The sequence below is a fragment of the Sminthopsis crassicaudata genome, chromosome 3 (assembly GCF_048593235.1).
Source record: "Sminthopsis crassicaudata isolate SCR6 chromosome 3, ASM4859323v1, whole genome shotgun sequence".
In the NCBI taxonomy this organism is placed as follows: Eukaryota; Metazoa; Chordata; class Mammalia; order Dasyuromorphia; family Dasyuridae; genus Sminthopsis; species Sminthopsis crassicaudata.
This window is the reverse complement of record NC_133619.1, coordinates 529,427,593-529,446,147: the sequence shown is the minus strand read 5'-3', so window position 1 is coordinate 529,446,147 and position 18,555 is coordinate 529,427,593. Positions and strand designations below refer to the sequence as shown.

The 18,555-nt window shown below is 34.2% G+C and overlaps 1 protein-coding gene across 3 annotated transcripts in view; it reads right to left on the bottom strand.

The window, feature by feature from the left end:
* The window catches only part of SLC35F2 (solute carrier family 35 member F2), an 83,322-nt gene that overhangs the window by 26,997 nt on the left and 37,770 nt on the right, over positions 1 to 18,555 (bottom strand). For all 3 annotated transcript variants that reach the window (XM_074304340.1, XM_074304338.1, XM_074304339.1), the window contains exons 2-3: positions 6,551 to 6,726; positions 5,394 to 5,521 (exon numbers count right to left, since the gene is read on the bottom strand). In XM_074304340.1, coding sequence (XP_074160441.1) covers positions 5,394 to 5,521; positions 6,551 to 6,726 — 304 coding nt within the window. The remainder of the gene's footprint in view (positions 1 to 5,393; positions 5,522 to 6,550; positions 6,727 to 18,555) is intronic.

Below are 18,555 nucleotides of genomic sequence, written 5' to 3'. Positions count from 1 at the left end.
AATACAAGTATCTCAGAAGAGAAACTTGGGCTTGATTTATAAATTATCTATGTAGATATAAATGAATCATGAGGGCTGACAATATCACCAGGAGGAAAGAAAAGAGGATCCAGTACAGAGCATTTAGGAAATGCTCAAGGTTAGTGGGCATGATCTAGATGATGATTTAGCAAAGGGGCCTGAGATATAGCCAGACAAGTAAGGAGAAAACCAAGTGCTACAAAAACTGAGAGAAAAGAGGAAAATCCCAAAGAGGGTTGAAAGAAAAGGTCATTAGATTGACTAATCTAATGGGATTAAGGGATCTTTAGTAATTTTGGAAAGAGCAGTTTAATGAAGTGGAAAGCCAGTTTACAGAAAGTTTAGAAGATAAGAAGAGGAATAATGGAGGTGTTAAGCATAGATATCCTTTTCAGGGAGTTTAGCTGAGATAGTAATAAATAGAGATAAAGTTCCCAGCACAGTCCATTCATTAGTAAAACTAGTTATTGGCAATAAATGGGGTGAGGGGCTTCTCTAGATAAAAAGAGAGAGATGATAGGATCCTTTAAAGTGATTAATAAGATGAGAGAGCAAACTATAGGGCAACATAAGTGCATCTTCTTATTGGCTAGATGATTCATTGAGGAGGTGGGATAAGTGTCACCTCACTCCTCCCCCACCGAGAGATAAGATTAATTTTATGGTAATGGGATTAGTCTGCAGTAACAGATATGAAATTGGAAATTGATTAATTCTATTTTAAGACTTAATAAAGCTAAATTTAATACTCCCCTTTACTATTTCTTAAACCTGTAATTTTACCTGCCATCCACATTCTACCCAGACTCTAGAAAAGAAAATGAGGCTGATGACTGTGCACGGCCTACCCTCACTTATATCCAATGTATTTGCATGGCATGGCATCATCTCTCTGATGTCATGGTTCTCTTCAAGAATGAAGAACAAACAACAACATTTATAAGTAGAGTTGCTGCACACCTTACTGGAATTGGTGAGTAAAATAAAACAGGTTTCTTTCTTTGATCTCTGAAGCCTCCCAAAATATCTTGGGGTTACAAGCCAAATTTCTTTTTCAATCCATAGTTTGGCCAATAATAGGTTCCAGTCCAAGCCTTTCCCCTTGTGTTTGAGCCTGAAAGACTGAAAGTGAATGTAAATAGCAATTGATTCTGTTTTGGCCAGAAACCCTAAGGGTCTTCTCCTCCCAGACTGATTTTTTTCTTTTTGTCCTAGCCTTAATCACTCAATGGGCATTGTCTTAGTCAAACTGAGACCTTAGCTTTTTAAGATTTCTAAGATCTCCCAAAGCACCTAGGGCCATCTCCAGTCATCCTGATTGATATCTTGCCTTTGAGAACAAGATGTTTCTGGAGGACAAAGTGAGACTATTGACTTGTCACAGTCCACTCTCACTTAATTTCAACTCAAGGCATCACCTCCCTGTTGTTATGATCTTCTTTGAGAATAAAGGACAAATGGGGACAGCTAGGTGGCGAAGTGGATAGAGCACCAGCCCTGAATTCAGAAGGACCCGAGTTCAAATGTGGTCTCAGACACTTAGCACTTCCTAGCTGTGTGACCCTGGGCAAGTCACTTAACCCCAGCCTCAGGGGAAAAAAAAAAAAAAGGAGAATAAAGGACAAACCATAAATCCAATTGTACTAAGAAAAGATATTAAATTCAATTAATTCTAAGCATCTTAAGAGCAGGGTTATGCCTTATATTTCTTTGATATTCATTAATTCATTCAATACCTCCTATTTACAGAGTATTATGCTAGTCTCTGTAGGAGATACAACTGTCCTTGCCTTACAGAATTAGTATTACAATAAATTCCAAGCTCTCTGCATCTGAACAACCCCAGAAGATGAGTTCAATAAATACTAGGTTGGTGGGTTTTGAGATCATTTGAATATCTCTATTCAGTTGTGAGCCAGAGAAAACCAGATAGCTAAAATAGATTTTTTGTTTTGTTTTGATGTTGCTTAGATTTCCCTTTGTATTCTTCTCTATCCTCATTTCCAGATAGCCATCCTTTATAACAAAGAATTTGTTGGAGAGAGAGAAAGAGAGAGAGAGAGAGAAATTCAGCAAAATCAATAAGTACATTTTTTAAAAAGGACATTATATGTAATGTTGCACATCAATGTATTCCAAACTCTTCAAAGGAGTCAGGAAAGATGTCTCTCCTATTTCTTCTTTGAGCCCAAGCTTCTTGTTTATAATTGTGACATTTATTTTAGATTTATTTTATGGTTGTTAATTCTACTTATACTCTTGTAATCATTGTGTAAAATGTTTTCTTATGTCTGACTCCTCAAGATCAGTTCTTACAGTCTTATCATGCTTCTCAGTATTCATTGTGCATATCATTTCTTAGAGTACAATAATATTCCTTTATGTTCATGTTCCACAATTTGCTTTGCTATTCCCTATCCCAAGCTATTCTTACTGTGAAAAATTTCTTCCCAGTTATACTGGTGTAGCTATCAATGTTGCATTGGCCATAGCATATGATTTATATGTAATTTTTAAAAATTATAAACCTTTCAAAAAGATATTCATAGGGGTTACCAAGTAATTTATTACAGATGAATCACAAGTAACTAATGACATATTTTTATATTTGGCTGGAACATACAACCATGTCCCTTTTTTTTTTTTTTTTTTTTACTCCCAAAGAAAATGGACTAATAATATAATATAGTTAATATAATAATACATCAATATTCCCAAATATGTATTGTAGAAAATATACTCAAGTCTACCAGTTTTCTAAATTTTACACCTAATTCCTTCCCATCTCTTTCCACAATCCTTATATCCAAAGACATTTGGTGCTGCAGTATATTGAATCCTAAATGCTTGAGATAATATATAATGAATTTGGCTCTAGAAAAAAGAAAAATAATTAAAAAGTAAATCTGCAAGTTGCATTTGAGTAGAGTTAATAAAATTTACATGATATTTTGATTTTATATTGAAGACCTAACTATTCCAAAATTAAATACTACCTTTGATAGCGGGGCAATATTGAATTGGTACCAATGAAAGATATTAAAATGTGAGAAAGAGTCTCTATTTTTTTTTTCCCCCTGAGGAAATTGGAGTTAAGTGATTTGCCCAGAATCATGTAGCTAGGAAGTGTTAAGTGTCTGAGACCATATTTGAACTCATAACCTCCTGGCTTCAGGGCTGGTGCTATATCCACTATATCAACTAGCTGCCTCTAGGAAAGAATCTCAAAAGTGAAATAGCACTGTTAGCACTGTCACTCAAAGGAAACAACAATACTATAGAAACATAGCAAATGAAACTTCTAAAATATTGGTCTTTGTCTTTTTGTTACTTAAAAATGATTTTTTTTCCCCCTCTGAATTCATCATTTCACTTCTAACTACCTAAACCAACTAGAAATGCTAATTTCCAAAAATCTCTGCACAAAGTAATAGGGATAGAAAAAGGGTTTAGGATTAGTTTAGGGGACTTCCAGAAGAGGAAATGTCTTTAACCAGTGCAAGTCAAGTAGTATCTTATTAGCAATTTGTATACAGAGGATTGCCTAAAGCAAAATAAAGATTTATATATTTATATATTTTGTGGCCTGCTCAGGGCCACAAAATGAATCAGATGATTAGGAGGAAGAGAAGAAGAATTAGGGAGGGAGGGAGGGAGGGAGGGAGGAAGGAAGGAAAGAAGGAAGGAAGGAAGGAAGGAAGGAAGGAAGGAAGGAAGGAAGGAAGGAAGGAAGGAAGGAAGGAAGGAAGGAAGGAAGGAAGGAAGGAAGGAAGGAAGGAAGGAAGGAAGGAAGGAAGGAAGGAAGGAAGGAAGGAAGGAAGGAAGGAAGGAAGGAAGGAAGGAAGGAAGGAAGGAAGGAAGGGGAAAGAAGGGGAGAGAGACAGAGAGAAGAGAGAGAAAGAAGGAATAAGGGAAAGAACAAAGGAAAGATTATAATAATCCTGGGCTTGAAATCAGGAACCTGTGAATTCAGATCTGGCCTCTGACAATTAATTAATAGGTACATGATCTTGGACAGACCACTTAGTATCTTTGTCTGAAAATATCCTAGCAGGTTGGGATCTGCTAGTGGTGAAAAAAAGTCTCCATATCAGTCATTCCCCAAATTCTGACTTTACAGAATCTTCTGGCATTTACAGATCCTTCTGGTATCTAAAATTAATAAAGCGCTTTAAAGGTTACATGATACATTATCTCATTTGAGCTTCATAACAAGCCTCCAGTGAACAGAAACCCAACACTGCCCAAGGCAACCCTCTTCATTTTTCACAGTTTTTACTGAGAGAAAAAAAGTATTTATTTTTTTTTCCTGACATCAAGCATGATTCTCCTCTTTACAATTTCTACCCATTGTTCCTAGATTTAAGCCCCTGGGACCTAACAGAACAATCTGATTCCCTTCTCAAATGACAATCCTTCAAATACTTGAAGAGAACAATCAGGTCTCCCCTTAGCTTTCTCTTCTCCAAGATAACAATTCCCAGTTCCTGCAACTAATCCTCAGATATCATGGCTTATTCAAGGCCTTTCATCACTCTGGTTGCTCTCCTCTGGACACTCTTTTAACTTATTTATGTCCTTTAAATTCCTTTGAAAAGTTCTACTAGACAAACAGTTTACAAATACCATCTCATTTGTGTCTGCTTCACTCTCTAGTACATTTAATCATACATAAACTCAAGAAACACTCAAATTCCAAAATAGGTCCTTTTCCAAGATGTCATTTCTAAATTAGTTATCTGAAACATGGAATGCATTTGCCCATAGAAGCAATGTTATAAATAATAGGTACCTTTCTAGACTGGTTCACATAGGTCTATTTTCTCACAATGGAAGATTAATCTTTGAAGACAAGAAATTTAGACAATTTTATTCCATCCAGGTTCTCTTATTCTTGTTCTCAAATAGATTTCCTTTATTTCCAAATCTCTATCCGGCCTGTAGCATAGTATGTATAGAATCTTTTCATTTTTTATATGTTGTATTTGAGCATTAAGTAAAACAGCTGTTCTTATCACCACAGCATTCCTCACTAATCAAATGTTTATGATTGTTTGAGTTGTAGATGCAGTAATGAGCTCTGGTGTTAACAGTTTTGTCATTGATTAACTTGAACACATTTTCACTAATTCCTGGAAACATTGCTCATGATAGCATATGCTCCATGAAAAACTGATAGTATTCACCTATATATTTATACACATACACACACACACACACACACACACACATATATAGGTTAATTTGATTTTGGTTGGGTTTTTTGTTTTTTTCTCAATGAACAGGATCCAAACCAGTCTGATCACTGACACTAAATATAATGATTCACTTAAAGTTACAAATTCTAAAATGGAAAAGGAGATTCATCTTACCTGGACACTTGTGAGGGTAGTATACTGGTAAGCTTTAACAATTATATAATTAGCCTCCACATCAGCTAGGCCCAAGAAGATGTACTTCCACCATTTTCCTTTCAGGATATGCAAAAGGTTCTCATTGCCTTGTCAGAGAAAGAGTTGACAAATACATACTAATCATGAATGAAATGTTACTTTTAATAGTTCCTGTTGTGGGAAAAGGGTGAAGAACTTACAGTACATATTGATCAGAGACGATTTACTAAAGTAGACCAAGCTTATTAGGCCTCAGTTTCGGCTTCTCCAGAATCACGTGATTTTAGATAAGGCCTAAACAACATTCCATTGTCCAACATGGCCGAAGAAGCTGTATATCACCTTGTCTACTACATTCCACTGACCAACTAGGGGTACAGTAGACTTATGTGACCAATCACAACATATAGAGGGCGGATTTTGGAGGTTCTTTGTCTGAAATGTATAAAACCTATAAGCATTTTCAAGGCTCTAGCTCTATCCTGCTGTGAAATTTGGCTCATAGACCAGGATGGGGTCCGCTTGTCAAGATTCTAATAAATAATTCTGCTTTCTATGAGTGATCTCTGAGTAGTCAATTTGGGTAGGTCTTCTTGTCCTAAACAGTTCCCCATTTTCTGCAGAAACTCCTTAGCACACAGCATTTAAGGTCCTCCACAATCTATCCCAGTCACTTTTCTAGCCTTTTTCTTTTTCATGCATCTTCCAACCCAGCCAAGCTTTAGGCTTTTTTTCTCCAAAATTCCCTTCCCTTTCATCTAAATATCACTTGAAATACTACCCACTATTTAATATCTAGATCCAATCCCAGATCTCCTATGGAAGTTTCCCTGATCTCACAGAAAGTACTCTTTTTTTCTTATTCTCGTAACAACTGAAAAGTTCAATACATGTAGATGAAACACAGAAAAATAAAGTTTTACTGATACATCAATATTTGAAGGTGAGTAGTAGTTGTTATGGCTGGAAAAGGAGTTGGGACTAGATTGTAAAAGGCCTTGAATATCACAGTAAAAGGAGTTTACACTTTAGGTGATGGGGAGCCATGAAAAGGATATGATAAGGCAAGGATAGAGGGGCATCAGCAAAATAGTCAAGGACATTGATATCAAAAAGATAGGATCTGTTTTACATACCTGGTCGAAATGCCAACATTGTTGTGTAAATAAAAAAGAGTAAGCAATAGTTGATAAAACTTTGAAGCATTGGAGTGTTCACTTTGTACTTGTCTGCCAAATACTGGCTGGTGATAGCTGTCCCACAGATACATAAGGACAGCATCTGGCCCAGAGCAATTGTTTTCAAGATGTTCCTGTAAATGAAAAAAATAAAACAATGTTAATCTGAAACAAACTAATAGTCTATGAACAGAAATCAAAAGGATGTCTATCAATTGAGGAATGTTTGAACAAGTTGTAGTGTATGATTGTGATAGAATTGGCTTTAAGAAATGATGAGAAGCCTGGTTTCAGAAAAACCTGGATAAACTTAATATGAATTGATACAAAGCAAAGTGAGCAGAACATTATACATTATAACAGAAATATTATAAGAATAATCATCTGTGAAAGATTTAGCTACTCTGACCTATATATGCAATGATCCAAGATAGTTCCAAAGAATTCCTGACAAATAAGGTTATTGACCTCCAGAGAGATAACTCTGAATGCAGATTGAAGCACACTTTTGTTTAAACTTTCTTTAGTAATATTGTTTTATGTGTACATATATTTATTTATTAATATATATATATTATACAATTATAACATATTATATATTCTCATTAGTATAAATATGTATTACATATATTTATATAATTTATTACATATATATGTATTGCAACATGGCTAATAGGTTTACCAAACTGCTTTCTCAAGAGCTAACGAAGAGGCCAGAGTGAAAGAATTTGGAATTCAAGATTTTTTAAAATGAGTGTTGAAAATTTCTTTACAGGTATTTGAGAAATATTTAATGATTTTTTTTTTTTTTTAATTTTAAGTGAATTAGTGAATTTAAAGAGATGGCATTTGAGCAAGGCCTGTCAGGCTTTGGAAGCTAGAAGTTGGAGTTGGAGTTGAAGTTGGAAGTTGGAGTTGGAGTTGGAATTAAGAAAGTTCAGCATTCCAAGCATGGAAACCAGTTAACCCTTTCATGCTCAAAAAAAAATCAGAAAATCTAAGATACTCTAAACAAAATGCTCAGCCTAAGTTATGAATCCAAGCTATGAGTCCAGACTCATAGAGATTAATAGGAGAGTCCAATCCAGAAAATCACTGAGAAAATTCATCAAATCCACAGCTATAAAAGAATATATTGGTGCAGATCAGGGCAGACTACTCTTAAGCAAGATATCTGAGAGTAGGGAAAAGATGAGTTTAGTGTTATTTCTGTTCAATTCTTACAACTAAAAGTTCCATTGACTCCTCTTAACCCTTCCATAGACAACAATTTATGTCTATGGGAGATTCTGGTCAGAGATTCTGATGCCGAAGAAAGCAAATCTATTTCTAAAATATTTGCTAATATAATTAAATCCATTCTATCACTTTCAGTAATGGAATTTGAATTGTAAGTGCCAAATGAGTGAGAAAGGCAAGTGTGTGAATATTTATTTCTCACTAAAACCTCACAAAATTCCTGCAGTAAAAACAGAATTTTGTCCTTTTAAGCACAATAGGGGGCTGTTTCAAGGCCATTAACTGTAATAGTCTTGAGCTCTGGTAATATGGATAGTCACAAATGTAGCATTTAGATGAAAGGATATAGGAATACTTTTTGGCTTCAAGTCATAATGACCTCATCGATAATGGAAGAGAGATATAGAAGCTATGAACTGAGAGAGAACTGAGAGAGAACTGAGGACAAAAGGAAAAAAGACTGACTCACCAAGGCATTAGGGGATTGCAAATAGATTTTGTGAAGTGCATTTGAACCAGGGCTATAGGTAAAAGCATTTTAGCATAGTTCATACTGTTTGTTTAACCTCTCAATCAGATGAAGATTGGTATAGTGCAACGCCTTTTCTTTTCAAAGGGCTGCTGGCTTAAATATTATGAAACTGCCCAGGGGGTACATCCTGGCATTTTCAAAAGGAACTTGCACTGAAAGCAAATCTCAATGGCAGGATATGGTCTCAAACTGATATGACAAGTCAGTTTCATGCTGCATACAGATCAAGAGTCAGGAATCTAAGAATTTAGGTAGAGGTGTAGAAATGAAGCCATATTAACTGTTTTACACATATATACATAGGCATGTTGATTATAGTCGTTAAATAAGAAATAATTAAATTAAATTAATTTTAAGTTACTTTATTTCACTTTTCTTTCCAAGCCAACCTAAAGCATATTTCTTAGCCTTTTCCTCCAAAAGCACCAAGGAATTATTTGGACTGAAAAATACAATTCCTTGGATCCTGTAAATTTCTATTATTTTCTTAAAATGCAGATCTAAATCTTCATTCAATAAATTCAAGTGACTCTATTAGCTCCACAATCAAATGCACAAACTTCTGTTTGACTTTTAAAGCTCTTTATAACTTGACTCCTTCCTATCTTTCCATTCTTTTTATTCCTTACTCCCTTCCACATACTCTGCAATCCAGTAATTTAAATATTATTGCTGCTCTTCCCACATGATACCAAATCTCTCAACTCTGTTGCAGGGCTGTTTGCCCTGCATAGAAGTGTTTTCCTCCTCAGCATTCCTTCCTGACTGCTTTTTGGCTTCCTTCCAGGCTCACCTAAAATTCAGTCTTCAGCAACAAGCCTTTCCCAATACTGCTTAACCTGAGTGCCTGCCTTCTGAGATTATTTCTTATTTATTTTACATGATTTTTTTGGACAAATTTGTTTACAGATGTCTCCTCCAAGAATTCCTTGATATCAGGGATTAGCTTTGTCTTTTCTGGGCAGTTAGTAAAGTGCCTAGCAAGTAACAGACCCTTAAAAGTTTGTTGGCATGACTTTTTGTTTCATTTAAAACTACAATTTCAACTAAAAATTAAAACAAAAAGCAAAAAACCTTATTATTTGCTTAATTTTTTTTTCTGATTTTTTCTCTTTTGATCTGATTTTCCTTGAGCAGCATGATAAATGTGAAAATATGTTTAGGATAATTACACATGTTTAACTTATATTGGGTTACTTGCTGTCTAGGGGAGGGGAGAGAAAAGACGGGAGGGAAAAATTTTTGGAACACAAAGTTTCATAAGGGTAAATGTTGAAAACTATCTTTGTATGTATTTTGAAAAATAAAAAGCTATTATTACTTTAAAAAAAAAAAAAAGCTCAATTATGAAGAAATAGATTTCATTCTTGGAACTTTTGACTCTTACTAATTCACATTCCTGATTCTTAAGAACTCCCAATTTAGGCCATCCTTACATTACAAAGTTGGTGTTAATGGTCTTACATAGAATGTAATTTCTTGGGAAAAAATCTTAAAAATCCACCACACCTACTAGGCAATTGAATGATTTTGAAATAAATTAACCATTTCAGCCCATTTAAAAAATATGGAAACCAAACTCAATTAGTCAAAATTTCTATATTTAGCAGCACAAAATGAATCTAATCTGGCTTGCCTAAGGCATATTACATTGGGCTGCAGAAAATGCTAAACAATAAAATTAGAAGAAATAGTTCTCTTATTGGGAAAGATCATGAATAATAATAAAATTTATTATATTTTTATATCCCTAAACTTTTAAAACATAAAAATTCAGTCATCATAGTGTCACAGCCTTCACAACTTTCAGGCTAAAAGAAAAGGGATCTTGGAAATCTCCACAGTAGAGAATGATGCTACTCACAGTAAAGAATTATGTCACCCAAGATTAAAAATGAACATTAGGTTTTAATTTGAGGCTGATAGTCTGTGAAGTAGATGATGTGAAAGCTAGTCCCTACATAGAGAATATTTGTGACATAGTGATATGTATATTAAAGTTTTGAGTGTGTGAAAAACAGGGGGCTTGTGGAAAAAGATGATTCATTAGTTAACCAGGGTATGAGCAAGGAGTAGAACCGGGAATAAGTATGCAGATCAATAATATGGGTTAGTCAAATATGGCTCCTCAGACTATATATATATATATATATATATTTGCTGAGGCAACTGGGATTAAGTGGCTTGCCCAGGGTCACACAGCTAGGAAATGTTAAGTGACTGAGGCCAAATTTGAACTCAGATCCTCCTAACTTCAGGGCTGGTGTTCTATCCACTGGGCCACCTAGCTGCCCCTCCTCAGACAATATTAATAAGATTGAAGTCCAGCACCAAATGATGGGGTTTGGCACTAAATGATGAGATTCAATAGCAATTCACATATGATTCTTCATATGCTTGCAGTACTGATAAGATTATAATTTTATATTTGCCACTCCTTATGCCTATTATATTCCTTCATTTTGTCCACAACCTCTTCTCATAAATAAAAGTACTTTTTGTTAATGAAAATCAACACTGGGAGTGGCAAATATGAAACAGATTTAGGAGAGCAATGAGGAAAGGGGTTTTAACAATTAACAAGGGAAAAGACAGGTTTCCCCGGTGGAACTCACAATTAACCAAGAGAAATGAAATATACTAAAAGGTGGGAGTGTACCAGTGACTGATAGGGTAAATCTATAGAGGAATTTAGCACCTTAAAAGTGTAGGTCAACTATAACCAGAAGAAAGACACCATGAGGTATGGAGAAGGGATAAGGAAAAAAAGATACCACAAGTCTGGGAGGGTTGACATCATAAGTGGTTTTCTGATTGGATACAGTGGAGTTTCCCAGATCAGTGCCCCAATGAGTATTATAATCTTATCAGTACTTCAGGCTTTCTTGGCCAACCCCACCCAGTTACCCAGGACCTCATCCTCAAGCAAACCTAAGAAATATGAGGGTGGCCAAAAACGCAATTCATAGATACAGGTGGTCTCAGCTGGTGAGATTTAAGTCACATTACTCTTATAATTATTAAATAAATGAAAAGGAAGAATTTGGATAGCCTGAGACAGTTTTCCATCTCAGAGCTGTTTCTATTATAAGCTGACCACGGACAGTCAAGATTTACAAAGCCAAGAAATATAGGCAAGCTGGAGCAATCCAGAAGACTTAATTATAGCCTAACTTGCCTTTCTAATAAGATTAATGACGATGAAAACCTAGGGGAAAAAAGGAAGCATCTTCTCCCCATTTCACACTAGCTACACTAACTTTGTACATCTTTGGATCTCACCATTATATTCTACTTCCCCAGGAAATTTAACACTGGGAAATCTCATTAAATTAAAAGTTAAATTTTAATTAAAATTTTAAAAAAATTTAAATCCACCTGACACATCTTATCAGTGTCTTCTAATTCTCTGACTGAACCCTTAAACTGGAGTGCAGCACTATGGGCTTTAGGATCTCTATTTAAGGAAAGGGGCTCAGTTTTTCTCCCCATCTCTCACCAGCTATTTTGCTTCTGGACATCTCTGGAATTCTCCATCATGATCCAAACTAAAGCACCTTCTCCTCATCCCTTTTCAGCTTCCCTTTTGAAGTATGAGGGCAGGGACTCTTCATTTTTATCTGCATATGTATCCCTGGCACATAATAAGTACTTACTAAATGTTTCATTAACTGACTGCCCATCAACTGGGGAAGACTAAACAAATTATGGCATATGACTGCAATGGAATGTTATTGCGCTGCAAGAAATGACAAAAGGGATATGTTTATAGAATCCTAGGAAGATTTGGACAAACTAATATGAGGTAAAGTAAGCAAAGGCAGTAGAATAATTTATACAATGCCTACAGCTCCATAAAGAAAAATAACTATGAAAAACTTTAAAACTTTGATCAATACAATAGCCAGGACTCCAAAGGACCCCATGAATGAATCATGATTTGCACTTTTTGACTAAGAGATGATTGATTAGAGCTGCAGAATGACTATGTGGATTTGTTTTGCAAAATTATGCTTATACTGATACTTAAGTTATACTATTGTATAACTATTGTACAAATTACAATATATAATCACTTATATATACATTAGTATAACTATAGTTATACTATGCTTACACTGGCAAAGGAGGCTTTTTTATTCTTTTTAGGGAGAAACATATAGTAGGAAAAGGAGGTAGTGATGGGAATTTCCAAAAAAAGAAAAGAAAAAACACCAGCAAAGCATTTTAAAAATATTCAGTAATTGGGGCAATGCTATATTTTTAAAAGAAACAAATTATGCATAATTGGGATTTACTTCTTTAAGTCTCACTTTACTATATTACAGAGAGTATCCTCTTTGAACAATAGACAATACAAGGTTGTTGTGATAAAAACATTTTAAAACATTATTTTAATATAAATGTTTCATATATATTTTTTTCTGTTTTTCATATATGGAAATGCTTGTGTTTGTTAATGTTTGTCAAGTTTATAACTATAAAAAAAAAGAAAAAGTAGAAAATACAAAAAAGTTACTTCATTTACACAAAGGATAGCCCAATTTTATTTAATAACTGAGCCAATGAAGCATTTTCCCCCAGTAATTATTCACATATATTTCAAGGCAAATTGAATGTTTCGCACATTTTCTATGAAATTGAAACCACTGAATTAACATGTTTTTCTCTCTACATATTTTACCAACATTTCATGCTGAATATTTTTTATCTAGATGAAAATTTTGCTTTCCACAATAAAATTACATCTCTTTTCTCTTCTCCTTATTCCTCTCCAACAAGTATCTGGATAACTGAAGTTCCTTATTACATTATCCCACTGTGCAGGCTTATAATTTCTTTCTCAAGTTTCTTGTTTATTTCTTCTCCCCATCCAATTGGTCTATAGTCTGATAAAAATATTGCTCTGTTTCTGCCCCTGTTAATCATCATCCAAATGCTCTCCATGATGCTCCCCACTTCTGAGTCACTGGGTTTTTAAAATAGATATAACTTTTTTTTTTATTTATGTCACTAAATATTTTCCAAGTACATGTAAAAGAAAATGGACATTCATTTTTATATTGAGTTCCAAATTTTCTCCCTCCCTTCTACTCCTCCCCTGCTCCTTGAAAAGGCAAGCAACATATCAATTATACATGTGAAGTCATGTAAAACATATTTCCATATTAGCCATGTTGCAAAAGAAAATGCATGTAAAAAAAAAAAAAAGCCCAAGAAAAACAAAGAAAAATTTTAAAAGTTTATTTCAATCTACACTCATTTCATCAGTTCTCTCTCTGAAGAAAAATATAGCATTTTTCATCATGGATCCTTTGGAATTTTTTATAAAAAGTAGAAGTGGCTACAGATGATAACATTTTTGTTGTTGAATAATTTAGTCATGTCTGACTCTTCATAATCCCATTTGGAATTTTCTTGACAAAAATACTAGAGTATTTTGCTTTTTCCTTCACCTTATTTTCATTTGAGGAAAAACTAGACAAACAGGGTTAAGTGACTTACACAGGGTCACACAGCTAGCAAGTGTTTGAAGCTGGATTTGAACTCATGACAATAAGTCTTCCTGATTCCAAGCCCAGTTTTCTATCTACTGTACCAATTTAGCTGTCCTATGATGTCACTTCCTTATTGTCATGGTCCTCTTCAAGAACAAAGGACAAAAAACAACAACCAATAACATAAAGACTTTACTGAACTTTAGCATATGCTTCCCCTTAAAAAGTTCCAGGTTACATTGGAAAAGGATAGGTGTAACAGAAGTACTTATTAAGAACTCCTTGAGAAATTATTCTACTACGTGAATTGTAAAAGAAGTACAGAAATACAAGAAGAGAGCATAAAAAAAACAAGAACATAGGAAGGAGAAATCATTATTTTTTTAGAATGAAGGTTTCATGAAATAAAAACAACTTTAATGAACTGAGTCTGGAAGAATGGGTAGGAGTTGATAGATAAATGATTAGAGGAATTTTTATTGGGATTGGAGAAAAATGATAATACCATAGATTTGTATGGAATCCTTCCTTGGAACCACAGAGAAAAGGTGTTCTTTGACTGCAGCAATATTAGAAAAAAGCCTTTTCTTCAGATGTAATGGTAGTACTAAAACTAAAGATGCTGCCCATTTTCTCTTTTGTATTCCCCACTTTTTTCTATCCTGGGAACATCCACTGATAGGTCAGAGTTTCAATATTGTTTGCATAACAATGACAGATTTTGCATAAATCTCAGTTGATAGGACACTGATTATCATCCAATACCAAGAAAATTGTCTGCCTGATTATTTATCTATATGTCTATCAGATTTATGATCATAAACCTATCCAAATTAGTTTCTCTATTAAAATAAGATCATAAATATAGGGATTTCAGAGTTCATTTAATATATATGGAAATATTTTCTCTCTTTTTTAATTGTGTAATTGATAAAGTAGAAAATGACAACTTTAAAGGAAAGAAATAATTTGCCAGGTCTAGCCTTAAAATTGCTTCACTTACAGGGGCAGCTAGAGCACCAGCCCTGAATTCAGGAGGACCAAAGTTCAAATGTGGTCTCAGACACCTAACACTTCCTAGCCGTGTGACCCTGGGCAAATCACTTAACCCCAGCCTCAGGGAAAAAAAATTGCTTCACTTATACTCAGATCTGGGCATTCAAGACACACTCTCCTTTTGTCTGAGCATTTTAAAATATAATAATTTCTTTAAATAATTGGCTTGTTAGACAATGCATTATTATATGATTATCTTGCATTTGCAGAATTTTTCATTCAAATAAATATGGTTTGGTGATTTCAATTGTGTCTCTTTATAATCCAATGTGGGGTTTTCTTGGCAAAGATACTAGAATGTTTGCCATTTTCTTCCCCAGTTCATTTTACATGAGAAAACTAAGGTAAATAAAGATTAGGTGACTTGCCCAGAGTGACACAATTAATCAGTGTCAGGTTACAGTTGAACTCAAGTCTTCCTGGATTTATATCAGAGCTCTGATGTATTGTGCCATATCTCTAACACATCGCTTGTTAATAAATATTTTCCATTCTACTGAACTATATCATCTTATATAAAACACAGCAATTTTAGAACAAAGTCATTGACAGCTATTTAAAATATTAGAAATGATTAAGTGGTAGAGAGATTTGAGCCAATGAAAGATAATTACCCGTATAGAATTTTGTCAGGGCACTAAATTTTCATATTCCTAGACTTTCATAAAGAAGCCTTTGAGAACTTATAATTTGTGTAATAAACTGCCTGTAGAGGTAGCCCAGCCCAAGCATTTTATATTTTTCCAATTGCAAGAAAGAGTAACCATATGCTCTACCTAAAAACTGCTTCCAGGCTTTGTCAACATGAGAATCTTCCCAGACAATTTAGCATAAGTATTCTATCTTTGCTTACTGCATGCTTTCAGCAAAATATTAACCAAAAGTCTAACCGTGTAAGTCTAGCTTTTATTCAAATGACATAGATATTCCTTACAGTTTTCAAAGTATTTTGTAAAATATTTTATGCTATTCATGTAGAAAGACATAAAGAGGCAGCATAGACAATCATTCAATTAGATCGAACTGCTTGAATGGCCACACTGGTAGATAAAAAAGTAAACTGTTGAATGAAATTTCAACATTACATCGGAAGGAAGTCCCTAATGCAATGGTCCAAGGATCTGTATTGGACCCAATGATGTTTAACCTTTTTATCAGTGACTTAGATAAAGATGAAATGTCACGCTGATCAAATTTGCATTAGGTACAGTTGGAAGGGATAACTAATACATTGAATGCCAGAGTCAGAATCCAATGATATCTCAATAGATCAGAATAAAGAAATAAAGCTAATAAAATAAAATTTAGCAAAATCTTATATTTGGGGGTCAAAAAATCAACTAAACATGTACAAGATAGAAGATGTATGGATAGTAATTTGTCTGGAAAAGATCTGGGGTTTAATGGACTGTAATAAAAGTCAGCAGGGTAATGAAAGCACTGTACAATAGAGAAAATACTGGTTTTGGAATCAGACAACTGAATTTAAATCCCGCCTCTGTTGCTTACTACCCATGTGACTTTGGACAAGTAACTTACCTCTCTGGATCTCAGTTCCTCATGTGTAAAATAAACAGGGAAGGGGAAAGGGTGTTGGAGGAGATGACTTTTAAGTTCTAAATTTTCAGCTCAAAAACTGTGATCCTATTTATTATGTGGAAGTCCAAACAAACAAAAACAGTAAATGCAATGTTATACCAAAACATTAGAGAAACAACTTAGAAGAATAAGAAAGAGATAAGGAAACTATATTCTGCCCTGGTTGGATCATATATGGAGTACTAAGTTTAGTTCTGAATATCACCCTTAGGAAGATCTTTGATAATCTGGAGAGCATCTGGTTGAAATGAATAAGCTTGAGAGCTGTCCTCTACAAGGGTTGATTTAAGGAATTGGGAGAAGAGAAGATTTAAAGATGATAGTTATGTTCAAGTATTTGAAGACCCACCATTTTGGAAATGAGATTAGTTTGTTTTATTTGGTCCTAAAAGGAACAGTGGAAATAGCAAAGAAATTCAGGCCTCATAGCTGGTAAAACTTCCTAATTATTAAAAAATGAAAAGGTACTACCTATGTGACCCTGGAAAATTCCTTACCCCTAATTGCCTTGTAAAAGAAATAAAATAAAAAGTGAACCAGGCTTTGGAAAAGAAGATAATTTCCATCCCTAACTGGCCTGTCAACTTCTTCATGATTAAAAAATACATATTGATATAGTACAAAAAACTGATGATTTTATATATATAAGGAACTCCTGATGTTGAAACTCACTCTACCAATGCAGGTTGGTGTTAGTCATATTCTAACACACTTGCCTGAAACATTGAGATATTAATTTATTCAGGGTCATCAGTAGGGATGTATTGGCTAATATAATCTCATTGTAACATCCCATTCTCACTCCAGAAGGGTAGGGTGGTTCCTTCAAGGATATTCCATAGATTTTGAAAGCTATATATCAGAGGAAACCCTGGCTACTGATTGACTAAGACACATTTATACCTGTGACATCACATATACATGGAGAGTGAGCAAAGAGAAGTGATGTTTGAGATGAGGGTGAAAGAGCAGCCTCAAATATTTGAACAGCTAATAGAATCCATGGACATGTGTAGAATCTCTTGAGTTTCCATCCCTACAAGCCAAGGAGTGCTAGGAGCTAACTCCTGTGGTAAAATCCTTTTCTCCTTGGTTGAACAGATTTTATATTGCTATTAAGTTGAAGAGGTCACATACTCTTGTGTATACTATTTTTTACCCTAATCTATATAACTCCCCTAATTTTTATTTAATTATTCACTTTGAAAATTATATTGCTTACTTTTCTTGATTGTCTTTTGTATAATAAACTACTGTTGGGAAGGAGATAAGTTTCAATCATAAGCTAATTCTTACTCTCCTCTTAGAGTTATTATTCTGAACCCCTAAAAAGAGTATAATCACCATAGACTATCAATATTTGATATTTGATATTTAGACATAATTCTAGTCCAATATACTTCTAGAAGGTAGGACAGTAAAATTGTTAGTGAACAGCAATGTCCCTTTTCTTGCCCATCACAAAGTTGGAAATTGAAGTAAACTAGATCTCAGAAAAAATATTTATCTTTTGGTGCCACTTATGGTTAGCTATTACATATATACATATATATATATATGTATATATACACACACCATGTCATATCACTTCTCTTTTGACTTCAAAAATCAAATCGACAAATTTTTATTGAGCTAATGTTTTGTGTTAGACACTGGATATAGAAGATATAGATATATAGAGATATAGAAGTAATAGATGTAGTCCCTGATATCAAAGAGATTACATTTGAATTCAAATACTCTTTCTCTGTGTGTCTCTGTCTCTGTATGTCTGCTTCTGTGTCTCTGTGTGTGTCTCTATCTCTGTTGCTGTCTCTATATGTGTCTATTTCTCTTTGCCTCTCTCTCTCTGCCTCTTTCTCTGTCTCTGTCTTTTTCTGTCTCTCTGCCTCTACCTCTGCCTCCATCTCTGTTTCTTTGTCTCTCTTTCTCTATGTGTTAATGGGTTAATTTCTTTTTTTAATTATAGCTTTTTATTTTCAAAATATATCCATAGATAATTTTTTGACATTCACCCCTACAAAACCCTGTGTTCTAAT